The sequence below is a fragment of the Ricinus communis genome, chromosome 6 (assembly GCF_019578655.1).
Source record: "Ricinus communis isolate WT05 ecotype wild-type chromosome 6, ASM1957865v1, whole genome shotgun sequence".
NCBI lineage: Eukaryota > Viridiplantae > Streptophyta > Magnoliopsida > Malpighiales > Euphorbiaceae > Ricinus > Ricinus communis.
In genome coordinates this window covers 15,650,230-15,670,589 of record NC_063261.1, presented here as the reverse complement: position 1 = coordinate 15,670,589, position 20,360 = coordinate 15,650,230, and the positions used below count along the sequence as shown (strand labels likewise).

The following is a 20,360-nucleotide window of genomic DNA, read 5'->3' as shown; positions in this document are numbered from 1 at the left end:
TACTAAATAAATTTCAAAATACTAACATATATAATACATTTATAAACATATATTTAATATTTTAAAAAACTAAAACATAATTCATATATATTTATATGAAATAAATAATATATTAATTTATATATGTATATATATAATAAATCATATACTAATTTTATATCAATTGAATACAAATCATGTATACTACTTATACATCAATTAAATATTAAATTAATATATATATGAAAAATTAATTCTGTATGCTATATATATATATACAATATATATAATTATATATATTATATAACTTTTTATTATTTTTTAAAAATAATTTTTTTAGAGATAATATGTCAATTATATATTTAGAAACACATATACATAATTTTTTTAGAGATTATATGTCAATTATATATAGAAACACATATACATAATTTTTTTTTGTATTTTTTGGAATATTTCTAAAGGAATCCCTTACCAGGCCTCAGGAATTCTTGATTGCAAATTGAGAATGATTATTTGATAAAGCAACCCCGTAAACTTGTAAAAGAATCGTCAAGATTTGAGCCACTTTATTTATTTCAATTTCACTTATTAAATAAGAGCGTCGCGGTTCATACAATAAATGTCAATCCCCTCATTTACAGCACAAAGAAAGCCTTCGATTTTGTCCAAATACTTATTTACATCTTTGTCCCATTACATCAATGAACTCTAATTACAGCACAATCACTGCAACAATAATTCTGCATTACAATCAAATTATTAATTTCCCATTTACAGACAGACGCATCTGCAACTGGCTGCACCTTAAAAAAACACAGCTTTACAGAGACACAATCACACTCACTACTATGTACAGGTGTGTATTATTAAATATTAACCTATGTGCACAAATACGTTACATGTTATCCACCAAATTTACATACCATGGCCCGTGTACGGCAACTGACACCGTGGCTGCAACCACTAATACTTCAGCAGTTTCCACCACCCTTTCCCTCAGGGTTACCGCCCCAACTTGCCGTAGTGCCATTTCCGCTAGTTTTCTGCCTCGCGACCCGCCACCCCCTAGCACAATTCCTCTTGCAGCCAGATACACGGCCTTGGAAACCTTTTCAAAAACAGGGTCTCCAGCCTGCAAGCTCTTAGCTAACATCCTAGCCATGATTAATTGCCTCGATTGCAGTTTCTCAGGATCTACTGCCTTGTCAATATCTTGTAAGGACCTACTAATTATATCCACTATTCCTTCAATACCAACATCATCTGAACGGTCCAAGACCTCCAACAAATGCTGGGTTAACTTTGATAAAATGCTTTCCATGTCTGCACTGCTGGACACCGCTCGCTCCATCAAAAGGGTTTGCCAGCAAACAAGAAGGCTGCACATTAAGTTTGGATACTCAACAACCTTGTAGCAATTTTTAAGGAAAAATAATAAATGAACTACAACTGGAAGCTGCAACGGAAGAGCTATTCCAAATCACTTGCCTGGTAGATATTACTATTATCTTCTGCATATGAGCCTGGGCAGCTCTCAACCGCAGCAGGTTAAGCATGAAGGTCTCAGGCAAAGTTTCTTGTGTCAGACCAGAAACCCCACTAACTAACTTCAGCAGTCCAAGCCTCACCAACAAATCAATTTTTTCACCATTACATTCTGGTTGCGGTTTTTGTCTACCTGATCCAATAACAAAAGAAAGAAGTCAGCATAATGCAACCTACATATCTAATATCAGCATTCTTTTTCTACTTACAACTGTTTACCTGTACCTGTAGTATTTGAAGCAGAGGAAGTAGGAGCAACTCCACTTCCGTTTGATTTAAGCACAAAGCTTCCACCAGTTTTAAGGGTGGTGGAAGGAAGAAACACTCGAGATGAAGTCTCAAGGCCCAAAGTGGAGAGAGTACTGGTATGCTCTTCCCATTCCTGATCTTTGCAATTTCTCACAGATGAAAGCCATCGCAGGGTCAATGGTAGAGACGTACAGGCATCAGAGTGAGATCCATAACAGCTAGTGAATGCTTTTCTAAGGTAATCTATACCAGCAGGTCCCTTCAACAAAGGCTCCATCATTCTTATACGTGCTTTGCTTATCTCTTGCTTCAGAGCCTAACAGACAGGTAAATAAAAATTTAGTCAGCTTTCAAAAGCTAATCAAGCTTAGATAAACGGAAGAAGGTGACAAATATGAAACCACCAAGAGAAGGTTGAGACAGACTATAGCAAGGAAGCAATAAGAAAACAGCCAATATGCAATTTAAAAAGAGTAATGCTCAGCCAATATGCAATTTAAAAAGAGTAACACTTCAAACGGGGGCTTTCTGTAACTAAGAAATGAGAATTGTTGATCCATATGATCTCAGGCTCATAAAGAGGATAAAACTGACAATTTCACACTTAGAGATTGAGCTCGTCAGTGATCTTTTCCATGGTGTCTAGAGAAACCAGCTTTGAACATGACATTCGTACCCAAGGAAAGTTTTGGCAGGCATTACTGTGATCTTGAAGCCCTTGCTAGGAGCTACTCGTTATCCACTCAAATTTAGAAAACCCACACAAGCACACACATTAGCGACCGAGCTATAGCTCAAGCTGTGATACCAACCACGCCTTCAAGGTCATTTTTGAAACCCGTGCAAAAATAGAACACGAGGTCAATACTGGATGTGAGAAAACCACTTTCTTTGTTATATATTTGGCACCCCCTAAAAAGTGTTTCTTGCGTATATATATATGATGGTCTTCAAAATGATTACCTTTTAACTTATTCGCCGACATAATGTTTCGGAAAATAGGTTGTTAAGTTAAGATCTTTTAGAAATAGTTAGATAGATAGATTATATATAGTTCTAGATCTAAGAGATAGGGTTTTTTTTCTTCTCTCCCTTATATAAGAATAAGACAAGACTATTTGCCGATCGGAGAATAGTCGGATAATAGGGTGTTAAAAAAAGTGTTAAGAGTTAGTATCTAGGTATGACAGAAAGATCAGCAGTTCATCATAATCAAAATATGCAAATAGCATAAATACACACCTGAATCTGCTCGAGTACAAAGCGCAGACCCTTGATCATTGCAATGGCATGTGAATGCATGGACTCATCTTGGTTCATACACATCTTAGCTAACTGTTTCAATAATTCCTGATGTGTGACTTTCAGATCATCCTCATGGGCTGGAGAAGAGAGCTTTTCCAAAGTACCCAATGCAAAATCCAGAATCTTTCCAAGATAATCAATGTCCAGCACGCCCGACTTTAGCACCTAAAAAATACCCCAGAAGAAGTTAGACTTGCACGAAACATACTTCCTCCAGAAAAAGACCAAAAATAGTAGCAAGGCTCCCACCACAGAGAGAATGTCCAAATCAATAGCTTCAGCTATCTCCTGTTTCCAGCTTTCTGGAGCCATCTCACTAATTTCATCTCTCACCTCCCTCACAAGCTCAACCACCCGCTCATAGCTGGGTTCATCCTGCTTGATAGATTCCATAATACCATCCCAAAAAGCCTCCACCATAGTTTTTCTTATCTTTGCCTGCAAGGAATAAGATCATTATTCTGTTTCCAAGTATTTCAGCCCCATTTCAAGATCAGTTGTTTAAATCCCCAGTATGCCTCAAAACATAGCATTTACCCAACACAGTTGCAAAAAGCAGTATACTCATTGGTTTAAAAGCTTTCCCTATTATTTACCACAGAGCTAAAATGATTTAAAAAGATATTTATCAATTATTCTAAATGTGAAAGTGCACTGACCTTGATGCTGTTTTCTTCATCAGCATTGAAGCTATCAACAAAGCTAAGATGCTGCTCATGGAGAAATTCATTTATAATCAATTCATTCTCTGTTATCTGCCTTTCAACAGAAGCACCCATCTGACCATCATAATGGCTTCCATTAATAGCTGCAGGAGAACTAACTCCTTTGGATGAGGAAGCAACATTTTCTCTAAACAAGGAGCGCACTACTCGGCTCGGCTTCTCAATATCCTCAATCACATGACTTCCGTCACTTAAACTACCAACAGGAGGAAGAGCAGCAGGGGAGCTAGATGTGCTAGGAGAGAGGATATGTGCAACTGGTGACCCTGTTGGACTTCCATTTTTCTTAGCTTGGAAATATTTGGATCTTGTTTCTATTAGAGCATATTCCATACGCTCGATCCCAGCATCTCCACTCAGATGTTGTATCTTTTCCCTCAAAAGCTTTTGATCTTCTGTAACCTGCATGAAAACACCTTCAAAGATCCACACACCAAGAAAAAGAACTAAAGATTTCATATAATTTATCTAAAGAAAAAGTTAAAATACCTGTTTTTGAATGGCTTTCATATCATGACTAAGAGCATCACTATCCCCTTCTGGTGTCAGCTTGCATTTTTGAATCATAGAGAGCTCAAGTTGGCAAGCAGCTCTCACCAAGTCCTCTTCCAAGGATTGAGCATCCTTGACCTTCCACACCACAAAGCAATTCAAGTACGTGGACCATGCTCTATCAAAAGTTACAAGCTGAGACCTGAAGGTACAGCGTTTTGGTGACATGGAATCAGATTCCTCATCCGAACTCTGTATTGGGCCATCTAATATAATCCTCATCAACAACTCAAACTGCTGAATAAAATCTTCTGCAGACTTGGTCAGAGCAATCTCACGCTCTCCTTGACCGCTGAAAACAGCATCAGGATGACCCATAATCATGTAGGCACAAAGAAATATTCTCACTGGATATCTCAACAACTTAACTGGACTTCTGGCTGCGTCCCTGATACCACCTACTTTCTTTGCTTCTCTGCTCCTCACAGAAGTCCTCGGAGTGGTCCTTTTCCTGGGAGTGGCTACTCTTTTCAGAAGGTGATCAATGTTATCCCATCTGACTGACTGATTGCTGCCAACAAGCCTAGAGACTCTAAACCGGCTCTCAAGTCGATCAAGCAGCGCTTTGACAGTCTGCAGAGTTGCAGTAGATTCAATCAAACGAGCCAGCTGCTCAAATGGCATTGACTTAATAGAGCTCTCATTTATGTTCAAAGCCTCGTAGTCCTTTGCCAAGTCAAATGTAGTTCTCCTCGACCTAAGAAACTGCCTCCAGCAGCTGAACCAAAGGATAAGACCAGAAAAACTTATCAGGTGCATAATTATCTCCTTGGATACCACCGTAATTATTTTAATCCTGCAAAACTAAAAGGTATGCTGCCATGGAAAAACTCGACATCATAATTCTTATTAGCATTGCAGAACTATACTATTACTTTAATTCCATTACCATGGCATTTATTTCATTAGACAAGAGGACAAATGGTGCTAGAATAAGCCCATCAGATTATCAAAAATATGCGCTAGAGCACCAGCAAGAAAAATGAAACTTTGATAAAGCAAACTACTAGTAAGGTCAATAATTAATCTTAAGAGGATAGTACATGCAGATATTATATACCTTGCCAATTTTCTGGAAAGGAGATCAGCCTGCTTGTGCATTCGATTCCAATTCACTCGAACAGGATTCTGCTGCCTTCCTCTCTGCCTCAGATATTCTGCCCTTTGCCTCTTTGCCTGATTATTTTCATATTCAGTAAAAACCAAAATAAGGAATGTAAACACAACAAAGACTACCAACTGTGATATGAATATATAAAATAGAAGTTATCAAAGTCCAGAAAATATTCCTACCCTCTGCAGTCGATTTTCCAACTGGTCCCTCATTCTCCGTCTCTCTATCTCACGTTGGTGAGAGACAGAATTAGCCACTCGCCTGACTTGCAACACTCTGGCACAAGCCCTTTTCTTTTCTGCCTCCAGAAATCCCAATCGCTTTCTCTCAGCAGCTGCACGTTTTTGATGAATTGCAGCACAAACACGCTCCTTGTACTTGCTCTCCCGAGCCATTCGCCGCATTAATGACTGGGATCTCCTCTCCTTTAGGGTAGCCCTTCTTTGTCTGTTTGCCTTCAGGATAAGCATTCTATTTGCCTCAGCTTGCTGAACCCGCATCTCTACTTTTGTGCCAAGCCTCTCTCTTTCCCTCTTATATCGCATTTCTACCCCACTTTTTGCTGCCTGGCGCAACTCATCCAACTTAGCTAGCCGCTTCTGAGCCTTTTCCAGAATGCTCAACCTATCATATCAAGAAGTGAGCTTATATTGTTGAAAATTTCACGGTATACTTCTCCATTATACCAAATTAAAGCTTCACTCCCAACCTAACAAACCTAAATACACTGCCACTGAAATATAAAAAATCACACCAACTACAGGGAGGCCAATTTGAATATTCAGATATCTTGAAAGAAAAAAAAAATGAAAGGAGGAAAAAGTCAAAGGTGGAGCGGTAACATATAACTGCACATTTATAGAATGAGTTCAGAGAAAAAGAAACCCAGCATACGGTCATAAAAGGGAAATTTGCAGCTATAAAATATTCACAGCTACAAGTATTAACCATTGGACATATTTAGATCAAAGGGTGACTCCATATTTTGTGCCTAAATGAACACATATTCTGATAGCACATAACAAAATTACAAAGATATAGCTGAGAGAGAGACAGAATAAAATAAATAAAGAAAGAAGGAAAAGAAAAACACATAGCAATGATGAAAGTATATGAAAAGGAACAAGTAGCAATTAGTAACCCAGGAAACAGAATTATATCCATTAGCAAAGTCATAATTGATCAATGATGCTTTGGTCGGGACACTCTCATAGTCGCATGGAACCTTTTATTTAAATGCCAGCATTGAGCTAACTTCGCCTCCATTAAGAGAACTATATCTCTAAATATCAGTGTTTATTAAGAGTAAAAATTACTAAATCCATCCATCGAAACAAACAACTTGGTCCACCAGGGACTTAACTCAGACAAAAAGAAAAAGACTTACCTTTTTCGCTCTGCAGCTTGAAGCTTGGCTTCAAGACGCTGGCTAAGGTCTTCCTCGTGGGAAGATGAAGACCTTGAAGGGCTTCTAGGCTTTGCCCTTGCCTTGCTTGACAATGTCTCATAGAATTGCTGCACAGTTGAGCAGAAACGTTCAGGCAACTTCCCTCAAATGGGATAACAAGAAACCAAATATTTGATCAGAGAGCAAAATTTTTTGATTTTGTTTCTTCCAAGAAAACATACTTAAACAGAAACGTCACTAAAAACAGAAGTGCCAAATAAAGATACCATCTTTCTAAAATTAAGATCAAACAAGAGAAAAGTGAAAAAAGAGCACACGACATGACCATAAATTAATAGAATTATTAAACCGTAAGTTCTTTCTTTAAAAGGGGGCATATTCATGTGAAACAAGAGAGAAAAGTTAAGGGGAAAAAAAAAACAAGAAATTCAAACAGCATGAGCAGAACTTCTTACCTACCACAAGGAATATTTATTTTTAATTTAAAGCAAAGGATTAAAAAACCTCTCAAAAAAATAATGGATTAAACAAAAGATAAGATGTTTAAATTGGGATTAACCCCGAAAGGAAATTTTTGTAAAATTTAACAGATTATAAAGTCTTTCACTCTACAGTTCTCACAAAGACCAACTAATTAAAGAAGATACCACTCCCTCAAATTCAAGAAAACAAAAGTTACAAGAAAACTGAACAATTAAGAGATGAACTTACTATTTCTTTTGTTAATTTTTTTTAAAATAAATTATTTTGGTTTTTAACTGAAAATAAAAAGAAAACGCTGTAATTTCATTTCTAACACCAAACAAAAACACGAAGAGAGAGAGAGCTTATCAACCAGAAAAAAACAATCAGTAAATTTTACTCTTTTTAGGACCCAAAATAATTAATAAAAATTTATCACTTAACTAAGCAACTAGTTACAGTCTTGAATAATATTTTTCTTTCGTTTAAAAAATAATTTAATTTTTCCTTTCTTTTTCTTTTTAATACATATTTCTCTTCTTCCAAGAACTTGTCAACAACGAACTAACATACTCAAAATAAAGAATTTTTTTTCAAAAAAAAATAATTCAAAAACCTGTCTACGGAGATCGGCGTGTCTAAGTTTAGCTTCAATTTCTTCAACAGTACAAGGAGTCCTAGCTTCTTCTAATAATAGCCTTTTTTGAAGCCTTTTAGGTAATCTCGCTGGAGTTCTATTAAACGACATCCTTTCATCACTCATCGGAAATTCAATCACCACCGCTCTCTCCGGAGACGGCGTTGATGATGATGACACTCCTCCGGTTGCCATTAATATAATCCCGATTCACAACAGCAATGAAATAATAAAACCATAAAACAAAGAATTTCGAGTTTTGTTTAGAATTTAAATTTGGAAAAAGAAAAAAAAAAAAAGTGAGAAATTAAAGAGGCAAGCGTCTGTTTACATATATAAAGAGAGAGGGGGGGAGAGATGATGCTTTTTAAGAAGGGAAAGGTCGCGTCGACTCTGCTTTTTGCTTGTTCTTGTTATTGAAGGAAAAAGGAATTCGGTTCGGTTTGTATCGGGTTTGGGTTTTTCGGTTTGGTTTCTTTCTTTCTTGAATTATTAATTGTTAGTAATGAGTAATAAAGGCGTGTTACGTGTATTGTGTGTGTGAAAGTCGGTATGGTTTGTCCGGGTATTTGCCACGTCAGTATCTCAACGGCATGAAAATTATCAAATTGATGACCTTTTTTTACTATATTACCCTTTAACAATTCAAAATTCTTTTTGTCTTCTCATTCACTAAATATTTCTTTTAAAGACTTTAATTCAATGTTTCCAACTCATTTATTACATAATATTTTATTAATTACAATCTACTTAGAGCTCCCTTGATAAATTTATACCCATATTATTAGGATTTATAATAAAATTTAATTTTAAAATATTATGTAATCGAAAATATATTTAATTTTATAAAAATATAAATTGAAGAAAAAATAACAAATAAGATTTATTGAGTTTTTTAAAATTGTGCTTGATGAAAATATTCTTAAATCTTGAAATTCAAAAATTAATTAAGAAATAATATCTAATACAATTTCAAACAAAACCTTATAAAAAGTAATATATTATCTTAATTGAGGGAGGAGTTGAAAGAAAGATATTCCATTTATTTTAGATCTAAAAAGGTCTTCCCTACTTTTGCTTTTATGAGAATAGACTCAACCAACTATTATAGGACTATTCTATTAGAATGTATATACTTTCTTTTCAAGGTACATAATAATAATAATAATAATAATAATAATAATAATAATAATAGTAATTAATTACTGTGCAAATAAAGAAAGCAACCAAAGAAAAGACTTAAAATCTGATATGTGCATAAGTCTCTTATTGTTAAGCATAAATTTTAAGATAGTTTTTATCAAAAGTAATTTTTTTATATTAAATTTTTTATTATAAAATTTAAATTTTACGTGCTCCACACTTGAGTTTAAGTCTTTATCTCTGCATTAGAGAGATTTTATCTTTATAGTAAGTGTAAAAAGATGACTACCCATATTGTGTAGTCCACGACCCGTTGTACCTTTTATAAATAAAAAGAAATTTATGTGCTCCACCTAAAAAAATTTAAACCTTCAAATTTAAGCTTCAAAATTTTTAATCGGCAAATTTCAAAACCGTACTCAAGTAGTCACCAATGAAAGAGATCAAATTATTGGAGAATTTTTTTTAAGGCAATTAAACACTTATTTAATTATACAAATTGGAGTTCACTCTATATTGCATTCAAATTGGAAAGGAACTTCCACTATAATATACTTCTATGTATATAATATTTTTGGTTAATTATCAAATTAATTTTAAATTTTATACTCTTTAACAATTTTATTTTATTATTTTAGAATTTTAGAATGAACATACGTTCTTAATTTATTTTTTAAAATATTTTTTGATATTAAATTTTAAAATCTTACGGTAAAAAAATTCTGTGGTAAGCCGATTGTGCTTCCTAAAAAAATAATAATAATGAATTAGATTTAACAATATAACTATTGAAGATCTTACGTGCGTACATTTTCTACATATTTTATATTTTAAATCAACAAGTCTTTTATTAATTTACTAATTTTAATTTTAATAACTAGAATTGATTTAAAATTTATAATAAAAAAGTGCCTATAGAATAAATTAAAAATATGGATATTCATTTAAAATTATTAATATGATATTATTAATTAATATGAGTCAATTTTATTTTTATATCTACGGATAATATGAATAGAATCTACCTCAAAAAAGATTCTCGGCCTTTAAACTATGCAAGTGGAATATAATTAGGCAAATGGCTAAGTCATGGATGGCCAACATGGACTAGTCATGTTTGATGCCCACCTTAATCATTGCCATCAACCATCTTTTCAAAAGCAAATATCCAATCAAAGATAAACATGGAAATAAATTAATAAAAAAATGAGTGATCGAATGGAGAAAGTTTGCATGAAAAATGAGGATTCAACTCTTTCTCATCTCTAATTTTATATTATGAATTAAAAAGTTTAATATAGTCAAATGATTCATGAATATTTGAGATGGGGTGTTTGTGTCATTCCACTTCTTTCCCATTTGTTGTAATATATAATATTATTTGAGTCAAAACTTTCATTTTGGCCTCCAATTTTTGGCCTCCCTTTGCTTAGCAAAACCATTCCTTCTCCATCATTTCTCTTTAATTTTCCTACTTTTTCTCATATGTTGATCAATAACAAGGACATTTAGTTGATATTCTTATTGGGTAAAAATAGTTAATAAAATGGGGAGTGTTGTGTTACCAAAACCTACCATGGCAAGTACAAAGGTATGGATCAAGCTTATCAACAAAGTAAATTGAGAAATGGGGGCCAACAATCAATTGATTGTTGTGAATGGTGGGTTCCTTCCTTCCTTCCTTCATGGTGGGCGAAGATTGTGGTGCAGGCACAGATTCTGGAGGGGCTGTCTGCTATATACATTCAATACCAAAGTTGGTTTGTTCAACCAATCAATTTTAGTATTTATCCTATGATGTTGGTCTGGCAACGCATATGTCCTCTATGCGTTAAAATAACTAAATAAGCAACACGTGAATATATTTTTATTTATTATAATATATATTTTTAAAATAAAATTTAATTAAATATCTTATGAATTTATATTTTAAAACTAATATACTAAAAAATAATAACAAAACAAATATATCGAAATCACTTATAATTATATCTCACTTTTAATTTTGTAGATGTATCTAATACATATTACCACCCAAATAGATAGCAAATTTTTCTAATAAAATAAGATCAAGTAAATACAAAATGAACAATTGTTTATAAGTTTCATATTTTCTACATGTTTAATAGAGTTTGAGGCATTATCATATGCTTTTACAGAAGTCTTTTCCTTTTTAAGTCATTTTTTTTTCATAGAATTAGTTTGGTATCATGTAGTAGTTTATTTTATAATAAGTTTGCCATCATAAAAATTACATTTTCTTTCTTTCCATAGCCAAATATAGCAATAATTTTGCTTAGAAAATTACATAAAGTTAAAAGTGGATACCAACTCATATTGCTTGCAATTGTCAAACCATATTAGATGGAGGTTTCTTGCCATTTTTCAAAATGGGTTTGGTAGAAATATCCATTGAAAATGCCTAATTTATTTCCCTAAGAAGAAAAAAGAATTATATTTCCATTTATTTTTATTTTCTAAAAAGAAGAAAAAAATCTTTGTTGAAATGTGAAGTAGAAACAATGTGAAAATATCCACAATAGAATTTTGCTTTCTCCTAATAATAATCACATATTTGATTGAAATTTTTCACATTATAATAAATCATATTTAATAGTATAAATTTAAAATAATTGATATAAATGCTATCTATTGTCTCATAATTAACTATTAATTTCAAATTTAACGAACAATCTCTCTGAAATTTTATCTATCATATTTATTCCAAAATGAAATGATTCTAATTATTTAAGTTTTTATCTTATTTTAAGTCGAACGCTATTCTTCAAGAAATACAATTTTAGTTATAATTATGACAAATATATTTAAAAGTTAAATTATTATCTTGTAGAATATAAAAACTTACTATAATCTATACTAAATATCAAAAATTAATTTTTTAGGGGTTCAAAAAATTATCAAAAATTAAATATGAATTTATTAAAATTTAATTATATAAAAATATATTCTATTAAAGCTGGTTAATATTATCCACTTTGTTTGAAATTATATAATTTGTATATTTATTTTATTGGAATCAATTAGTGTCGATATTAAAATTATCTCACACATTTCTTTTCCATTTTCAATTTTAATGATCGATTCATCCATATTTCCCTAATTAATTTAAATAAAAATTCTGAATTGCAAATTGAACTTAGCTTAGGAGAAAAATTGGGGCATTATATTTACAAAATCGAATTTTTTTTATCCACTTAAAGTAGCCTTTTAAATGAACTGGCCCAAAGAAAAATGGTGGCTTAAATGGCAACAAAAAATTCAATTAATTAACATAAAGACAATATCGTCATTTACTTTGACCATTTAAAGATTCGTCAATAACTTTAGGAAGAGGTGTGACGCTTCGGCGTGACGAATACGCGTCCTTTCAACGGATGTGCCACGTCATCTAAGGAGACGTCTTATTACAGACACAAGCAATATTGAGGAAGCTTTTTCACTCACCCAATCGCGCGAGTACAAAAAGCACTGGCACTCTCTCTATTAAACACATACCTGTCCATCAATCCTATTCAGCACGAAACCTAAAAGGGTATCCTAGAATCCTCTACTGCTGACACGTGTTGCCCATATGGCAAGGTGAGGTGTTCAGACTCATGTGGTTTCGAATGTAGAGATATATCTCTCCTAGGTGGAGCGAACTGTAGCCACCAAAAGCACGTGCAGATTGACCACGTGTCACGGGCAAAAGCAGACGCGGAATCCAAACCATAAAAAGAACTACTCTTTCGGTTTAAGTGCGGGTCCAGTCCAGTGGGCCCAGTATTTTGAAAAAGGCGAAAGGTTTTAGGAGCAAGAAAAGACGTAGGTGGGCCCACTATGTGTAGTATTTACATGGCCATACAAAATTATCTATTATTTCTTTTATTTTTGTTGAAAAATACTTGGTCCTTAATAATAAGTTTGTTTGAACCAATAAAAAATTTAAATAAATTGAGCTTAAATTCAATTTTAAATTTAATAATTTTATTGAGTTAAATTTGAGTTTCATAAAATTTGGCTTGTTAGCTGAAAAACCTACTTATTTATTGGCTCATAGGTTCGGAAGCTCAAGTTCGAGTTCGATTGGTTTATAAAGCTCGTAAACAGGTGAACAATTTGACTTATTTATAAAATTTATGAACATACTTATTTATAAGTTCAACAAGCAAGCTTGTCTATAGTTAAATTAATAAGAAATAATAATAAGAATTAATAAATTAATAAATAATAAATAAATAAATAAATAGAAAAAATTAATAATTAATATATAAATATAATAAATATAAGTAGAATGAATTTAGAAAGAATGAATTTAGAATTTATAATTCTATTAATATTAGTAATATAATAGAAAACAAAAAACTGAAGGGAGGGGTCAAATCAAACATGCAAGTAAGGTTCGAGCACCCTCGATGTAGACTTATTCGAATATGAATTTAAAATAATAATAATAATTTAATAAAATAAATATTTTTAAATAAAAAAATTGACTTATCATTACAGTTTTTACTTTAATTATAAATTATTATATATATTATAAAATTCAATTACATTTTTGTGACAGTATAAATATTCTAAATGCATCTTCTAACTATCTAATTTAATGAAAATTTATTTATTATTAAGATTTTAATTAGTATATAATAGGTCATGACTAATCAGACAATAGTATAAAAAGAAAAACATTAAATATTATGTCTAAATGAATATAGTCAAATATTATTTTTATTATTGTAAACTTTATATATATTAACCTTAACATAAAGTATTTTTTTTCAATTTCATATTTTTCAGTTCTTAAATATCTCATATTTTTTCAATTCGAATCTTAAAGTTAATAAAGTGGAGTATTATATGGTTCTTTTGAAAAAAAAAATTAATTTAATAAAACTTTATATTTATATTTATATTTATAAATAGTAATCTAATTGAAAGCTCACCTAAAATAAATCAAGACTGTAATTTATATAAGTTAATATATAATTATGAAAAGCTTTTAGCTATTTTATTATGTCACACTTAAATTATTTGATATTTTAAAATTTATTTTAAATTTTATAAAATATTATTCATTAAAAGGTAAGTGACACTAAAAAAAAATTGTAAGCTGGATTATATACTCTTTTAAGTTAACAAAAGATTTGTAATATATTTAGTATGGTCTTCTTGTAATTTTTATGCATTGTTGTTATCATTTATATTGTTTTAATAATATATTTTTCTTTTCATGTTTTATTATATTTTTAAATGTTGTAATTTTTTTTAGTTTTTTTCTTTTAAATTTGATACTTTCATCATTCCTCACTGTATTTTTAGATATCGCTATTGATTAATTTAATAATTAAAAAATACTTAATAAACTCCAACTCGAACTTTTTTCATTATGCAACCACTTAGCAAATTAAATTCGAACTAAATTCAAATTATTCATCGAACCGAGCTAGTTGTAAATCAAGCCCAAACTATTTATAAAGTTAATTATTTTCAAACGAGTCGAGCTCGAGTTTCATTATAAAAGCTCGAATCGAGCTCGAGCATCTGTCACAATCAAACAAACCAAGTTTAAACTTATCGATGTTCAACTCGGTTTGGTTCGATTAAAGCCCTACTTAATAATATACATTGTAGTTTGTTCTTATTTATGGTATCCGATAAAATAATATAATATATTTTTCTAAAAATAATATTTTTAGCTGCTAAACGTGGTGTAAAATAGTTCTTGAAAACCCTTAATATATAAAATAATAATTTTTAAAACATTAATGTTTTCTTAAGATATGAGTTAAGTGTTGCTTATTTTATTGAACATGGAAACAAGTCGAATCATACTTTTAATTTTATTGTATCTTAGTTTGCTAAAAACAAATACACTCTTGAGGTTTACTTAGTTGAAAAGATACACAAATTCAATAAAAAGGATTATACATAAAATACAATGACTTATTAATTGTCTGATTAGCTAAATGTCTCACTCATTTTGTCAATATTTTTTCTTTTTTGGTCGAGACATTAATACAGCGTGACGCCAATTGTTTCATTTTATTATATGCACCAAAATATAAAGGGCTTGGCCCAAATCCAAAAACTCAACAACACTGCAACAGCAACCACTCTACTTTGGCAATTTAATTTTATAGGATAAAATTTGTAAAATTTATTTATAAATTTAAAATATATACATTTCGATTGAAATAAAAACTAATTTAATATTTTATATAACTAAATTTATAAAATTTATTATATTTAAATTAAATTTTATTAACATAGGTATAATTTATAAATAAATTTTATATTAGTAAATTAGTAAATCTCATAATAATTTTTAATTTTATTAATTTTATTTTTTATATTTTTTCAAATGAAATAAATTTTATAAAGATATACTATTTTTAATAGAAGTAAAATTTATGAGAATTTAATATCTTAAAACTCATAATTCTTAAATTTTATTCTTAAAAATTAAAAATTAAAAATTTATTATTCTAATAGGCATATTTTAAAATTCTATTTTTTTATATTTGAATTCTATTGTTCTTTTCATATTAGGAATTACATAAAAATTTGATAATATGTTAGAATATTCTATGAAGAGGAATGTTTAAATTGATTAAAATACTTTTGCTAGTCTTATCTTAATTTCATATATAATTAATTTAATTTTTTAATCCTACTATAATTGATTAGTGATTAATCTTTTTTTAACTCTAATAGAATTAATTAATAATTAATCTAACTCAGTTATAATCTTATTATAATTTCATATTTATATTTCTAATGCTGTAACAAATTGATGAATTACTCACATTATATAATAAAATTCAAATTATAATTTATTCTTATTATTTAAGAATAAATGCATGTTTGGTTCAGATGATGAATGTAGCTGATAGCTATTAGCTGATGGCCAATTGCTGATAGCTGATGGCTAATAAATTAAACTGTTTGATAGAATCTTAGTAGCGGTTGTTGTTAGTATGTTAAATGATAATTGAAGGTATAATTTATCGTTAAATATATTCTATTTTATTATATTATACTTAATGATACAAATTAATAAAAATAACTTATAATAATTAAAAGTATTATAGTTAATTTTTTTTAATTCAATTGTATTTATTATTATAAATATTTATAAAAGATATTTTAACAGTATAAATTAAAATTAAAATTCTACTAATAAAGATTTTTAATTTAAAATACCATATTTTTAAATATCATAATTATTTAATTATTAAGAATAATTTCAAAACAATAGTTATTTATTTTAAAATATTAAAATTAATTATATGAGATCAATTTAAAATAAATTATTGGTAATAAGTTTTAATAAATATAATATTGTCTAAATAAATAAAAAAATCAAATCAGCTATCAGCTCATAAGAAAAAGTTCTAAAATAGAGCTAATACAATTAGCAGCCGATTGAGACTAAATTAGCTATCAGCTGCTGTTTCTTAAGTCTTTACTAAATGCTTTAATATAATTGTTCAGCGAAAAACATCTATAATCTGCATCAAACCTCTGAACACCCTCGAAGTATAGGGTATAAGATTTATTTGGTAATTTAAGAATAACTCGGCCTACCTTAGGTTTACGGACCCATAAATTTGAGCCACTTGTGATTAAAAAAATACATTATTTTATAACAAAAATAAGTTAAATTACCAAATATATCTAATACTCTATACTTATTCTTAAATTTAGAGTATAGTTTTCAAGTTATAAATTTCAAAATAGTACTTTAATTATAATTATAATTTTAATAAAATTAACAGCTAAATTTATTAGTGTGAATTGTATTTCGATGATAGTAATAAAAAAAAATTAGTATCAAAGTTATTGACTTATCTTACAACTAAAAATAATATTATTTAAGTAAATAAATGGATCTAATAATAAATATTATTTTTTATATTTTACTCGTCTTTATTAAATTTCAAGAGCAGATCTAGCAATTTTACTTTTTATCAATCTCTTACTCTTTTCCTTTTATCTTTAGTGACAACAATAAAAGACATTTCAAGCTTTAGTTTCCTACGATTTAAAAAAAAATATTAAAAGAAAATTCATCTAAAAATTTTTTAAGGATGAGTTAGCAACTCTAATACTAACTTGACTTTTTTTTTTTTTTTTACAAAAAAGCTTTAGTTTTCCGCCCTAAAATTTCTTTTACCACCTAAGATCTGAAAAAGAATTTATTTATATGGTTTCTTTTGAACTTGCATTATGATATGCTTTTAATATTTTATTGGTATCCTTTTAGTATCATTTTTCTTAATAAAATTATAACAACATTATTTCATCATCCGTCCTTATCGACCTTTTTATTGTTATAAAAATTCAATTACTATTATAAACACAAAGTTATTATCTTTTTTTGCAACCTTAAATGACTTTTAATTTTACTTTAATTATATCTTTGTATATTTTTAATATATTATGGTATATATTTTTTGAAATACACATCTCCATGTCATGAAAATATAATAGTTGCTATAAAAAAAATGTAATATCATTCTATTTATAAAAGCGATATATCTACCTCATTTAATTGGTTCACAATAACACATGTTAAATAATATCATCTCAGTATTTTTTAGATATACCTTTATTATATTTTCTCTAATAAAATTCTAAAAAGTTAAGCAATCATATAAATAAAAACTTTTGAAAGAAAATCGTAAAATCTTTTTTTGAAAAATTGCCAAAAGAATAATTCTTTAAAAGAAAACGCGTGCCATGAAATTTCTTATTTTTTCTTTCCATTATTGAAATTATAGTCATGTCTCCAAATTTTAACTAATAATATTATCGAAAGCTAAAATTAAAATCAATATGAAAATATATTACTAATTTTTGTGAATAAAGATTATGTAATAAATTTAAAAAAAAATGTGCAAAATATAAAATTTACTAAAACAATTAAGCTATAAGAAAATAACATAATTATAATATGATAATAGTTTTAACGTAGTAGATAATATGGAAATAAACTTTTAATGCTGATAATTTTTCATACTTTAAAAGGAAAAAAAAAACTAAAATTACAATATTAGAACATAAGACACCTTAATCCTCAAAAGAACACAATAAAAGATTAAAAAAAAAATTAAATTCCCTCCCGCGATACTACGAGTTTAGTACTTATATGATGTTTTATATCTTTAGTACTCCGTAAAATTAGGACACCACTCTAATAAATTAACAACAATAACACATAATTTTAGTTAAAAGACAATGATTTATCATTTGTTTCAAATTTATTTTTCAATGCAAGTTGAATACTTTTGCAGTAATATGGATAAAAAGTTGAGTTTCACACACCCTTTCCCAATATTTCTCCATAAGATTTGGAATTACTTGTTCACTTCTTTTGTTGTTTAGAAAAGAAATCTTCTCCCAATCCTTTATGAAGGCTCTCAATCAAACCCTTATTCTAAAGAAAACCCAGAAACAGTCTCTAGTTACGGCAATCAGCAAGTTCAGAAAGGATTAATGAAAAAAAATCTTTCCCCCGGCCAAATTTCTGGGAACTGGCACTACTCACAAATGCCTTCAGTATTTCCTGCTGATCACATGTGTTTTCTATTTTTCCCCTTCCCTTTCTTGATCTTTTCATAGCTATTAACTCATAAGTAGACAAATCACAGTGAGGCCATTAAAAACATAGAGAACTAGGTCAAATTGTGGTCAGCCCCCTCGGATGATAAGCGCAATGTTTGCAAATGCTATAATAATGTTCAGTTATAGAGTTTCTACTAAACAACAAGCTTCAAGTTCATATGAAACAAGTAATGTAGAACAACAGTAAATGTAGGTGATTAAATTAAATCTTAATAAGCTCCTAAGCTACTTCTGTTTCTTCTTTACCTGTAAAGATGGACAACTTGGAGGAGGGCCATTTACCTTCTTGGCAATTGCATTAATTATGCTTTCTAACTCTTCATCGCTCTCCTCATGATCGTCGCCATTGTCATTACCACCGATGCTTTTGGCAGCCTTTCTTTTTCCAACTTCAATTTAGCATGCAACTTCCTTCTAATGGGATCACTTGGATGTCCAACTCTCGGCTGACGTGCAACTTTCGCCCCAAGCCCTAGCCTAAAATAGGAACATGCTTAACAGTCTTACAAATATATAGAAAAAAAGCACACATATATACAGGAAAAAAGAGAAAAAAAAAAAGAAAAATCAATGATTGAGAACAAAAGAAGGCTAATATACTGACCGAGAAGGACGATATTCTAGTTCTACTTCTGTTGGCTCATCCAACACATCTTTACTCATGTTATTAACCCATTGCTTTGCCTGCACGCACCCCAATAACATCAACCATTAGTAACAACTTTAAAATCTCTAATTATAACAAAAATCAGGGTGAATGAAAAAGTGATTTATTTACCAATTTAAACGCCTTGTCTAATCTGACAATTTGAGGAGGTCCACTCTGTTGCTGCTTCTTCGTGCTTATTGCCACTTCTTTCACTGAACCTCAAATATCAATCATTTTCACTTGGAAAATTTGTCAAACAGTTTGCGTGCAGTATATTATTTGTATTGCCGCATTCAACATGCAACGGCGAAGTAACGAGAAAGAGAAGGAGAGAGATCGTTTTGCAAACATAGCTGGACAGACTTTCCCTTTCAGGGCCCACTGCCAATTAAAAAATTATTATCATTCATTACCCAACAAGAAAAAAACATAAATTTATTGATTAAAAAATATTATTTAATATTCTAAAAAAAAAGAAAACAAAGGTAATTTCGTCTCGATTACGAAAGTATCTAAATATCATTATTTATTAGGAATAATCTATATTTAACCTCTATATTTTTATTATTTTTAATTTAAATCTTTACATTTTTATTTTGTGATATCCAATCTTTATATTTTTATTTTTATATAATTTAATTTTTTTAACAGTAATTAAGAGTGTGATTACACGCATTATTAGTATATGTATACATCATTTTAAAAATATTATATATATATATATTTCTATAAAGAGTCGTAGCTGTTTCTGGTAATAGCCTTTTTAAAGGCTTTTAGCAATCTCTTGCTGGAGTATTAATAAACGACATCGTTTTATCACTCGTAGGAAATTTAATCACCATTGCTCTCTTTTGGGATGGCGTTGATGACGGACGACGCTCCTCCGGTTACCATTATTATAATTTCGATTCATAATATAAATAAATAGTAAAATTATATATTTTAAAAAGAAAATAATAATA

At 29.7% G+C, this 20,360-nt stretch overlaps 1 protein-coding gene and 1 pseudogene across 2 annotated transcripts; both read right to left on the bottom strand.

The window, feature by feature from the left end:
• Positions 1–616: 616 nt before the first annotated feature.
• Positions 617–8,388, bottom strand: LOC8267042. 2 transcript variants are annotated; one of them, XM_015726299.3, is made up of 11 exons: positions 7,959–8,388; positions 6,860–6,987; positions 5,652–6,096; positions 5,419–5,534; positions 4,296–5,076; positions 3,741–4,208; positions 3,331–3,519; positions 3,019–3,246; positions 1,753–2,092; positions 1,471–1,660; positions 617–1,361 (listed from the first exon to the last, which is right to left on the bottom strand). In XM_015726299.3, exons 1-11 carry the CDS (start codon positions 8,172–8,174, stop codon positions 878–880), a joined length of 3,585 nt encoding a protein of 1,194 aa, XP_015581785.2. In that variant the 5' UTR covers positions 8,175–8,388; the 3' UTR covers positions 617–877. The 2 variants fall into 2 exon arrangements, with proteins under 2 accessions (XP_015581785.2, XP_002530684.2); XM_002530638.4 differs by having other exon boundaries at positions 1,747–2,092; positions 7,959–8,386.
• A 10,421-nt stretch (positions 8,389–18,809) lies between these two features.
• Positions 18,810–20,292, bottom strand: LOC8262962 (annotated as a pseudogene).
• Between the last annotated feature and the right edge of the window lie 68 nt (positions 20,293–20,360).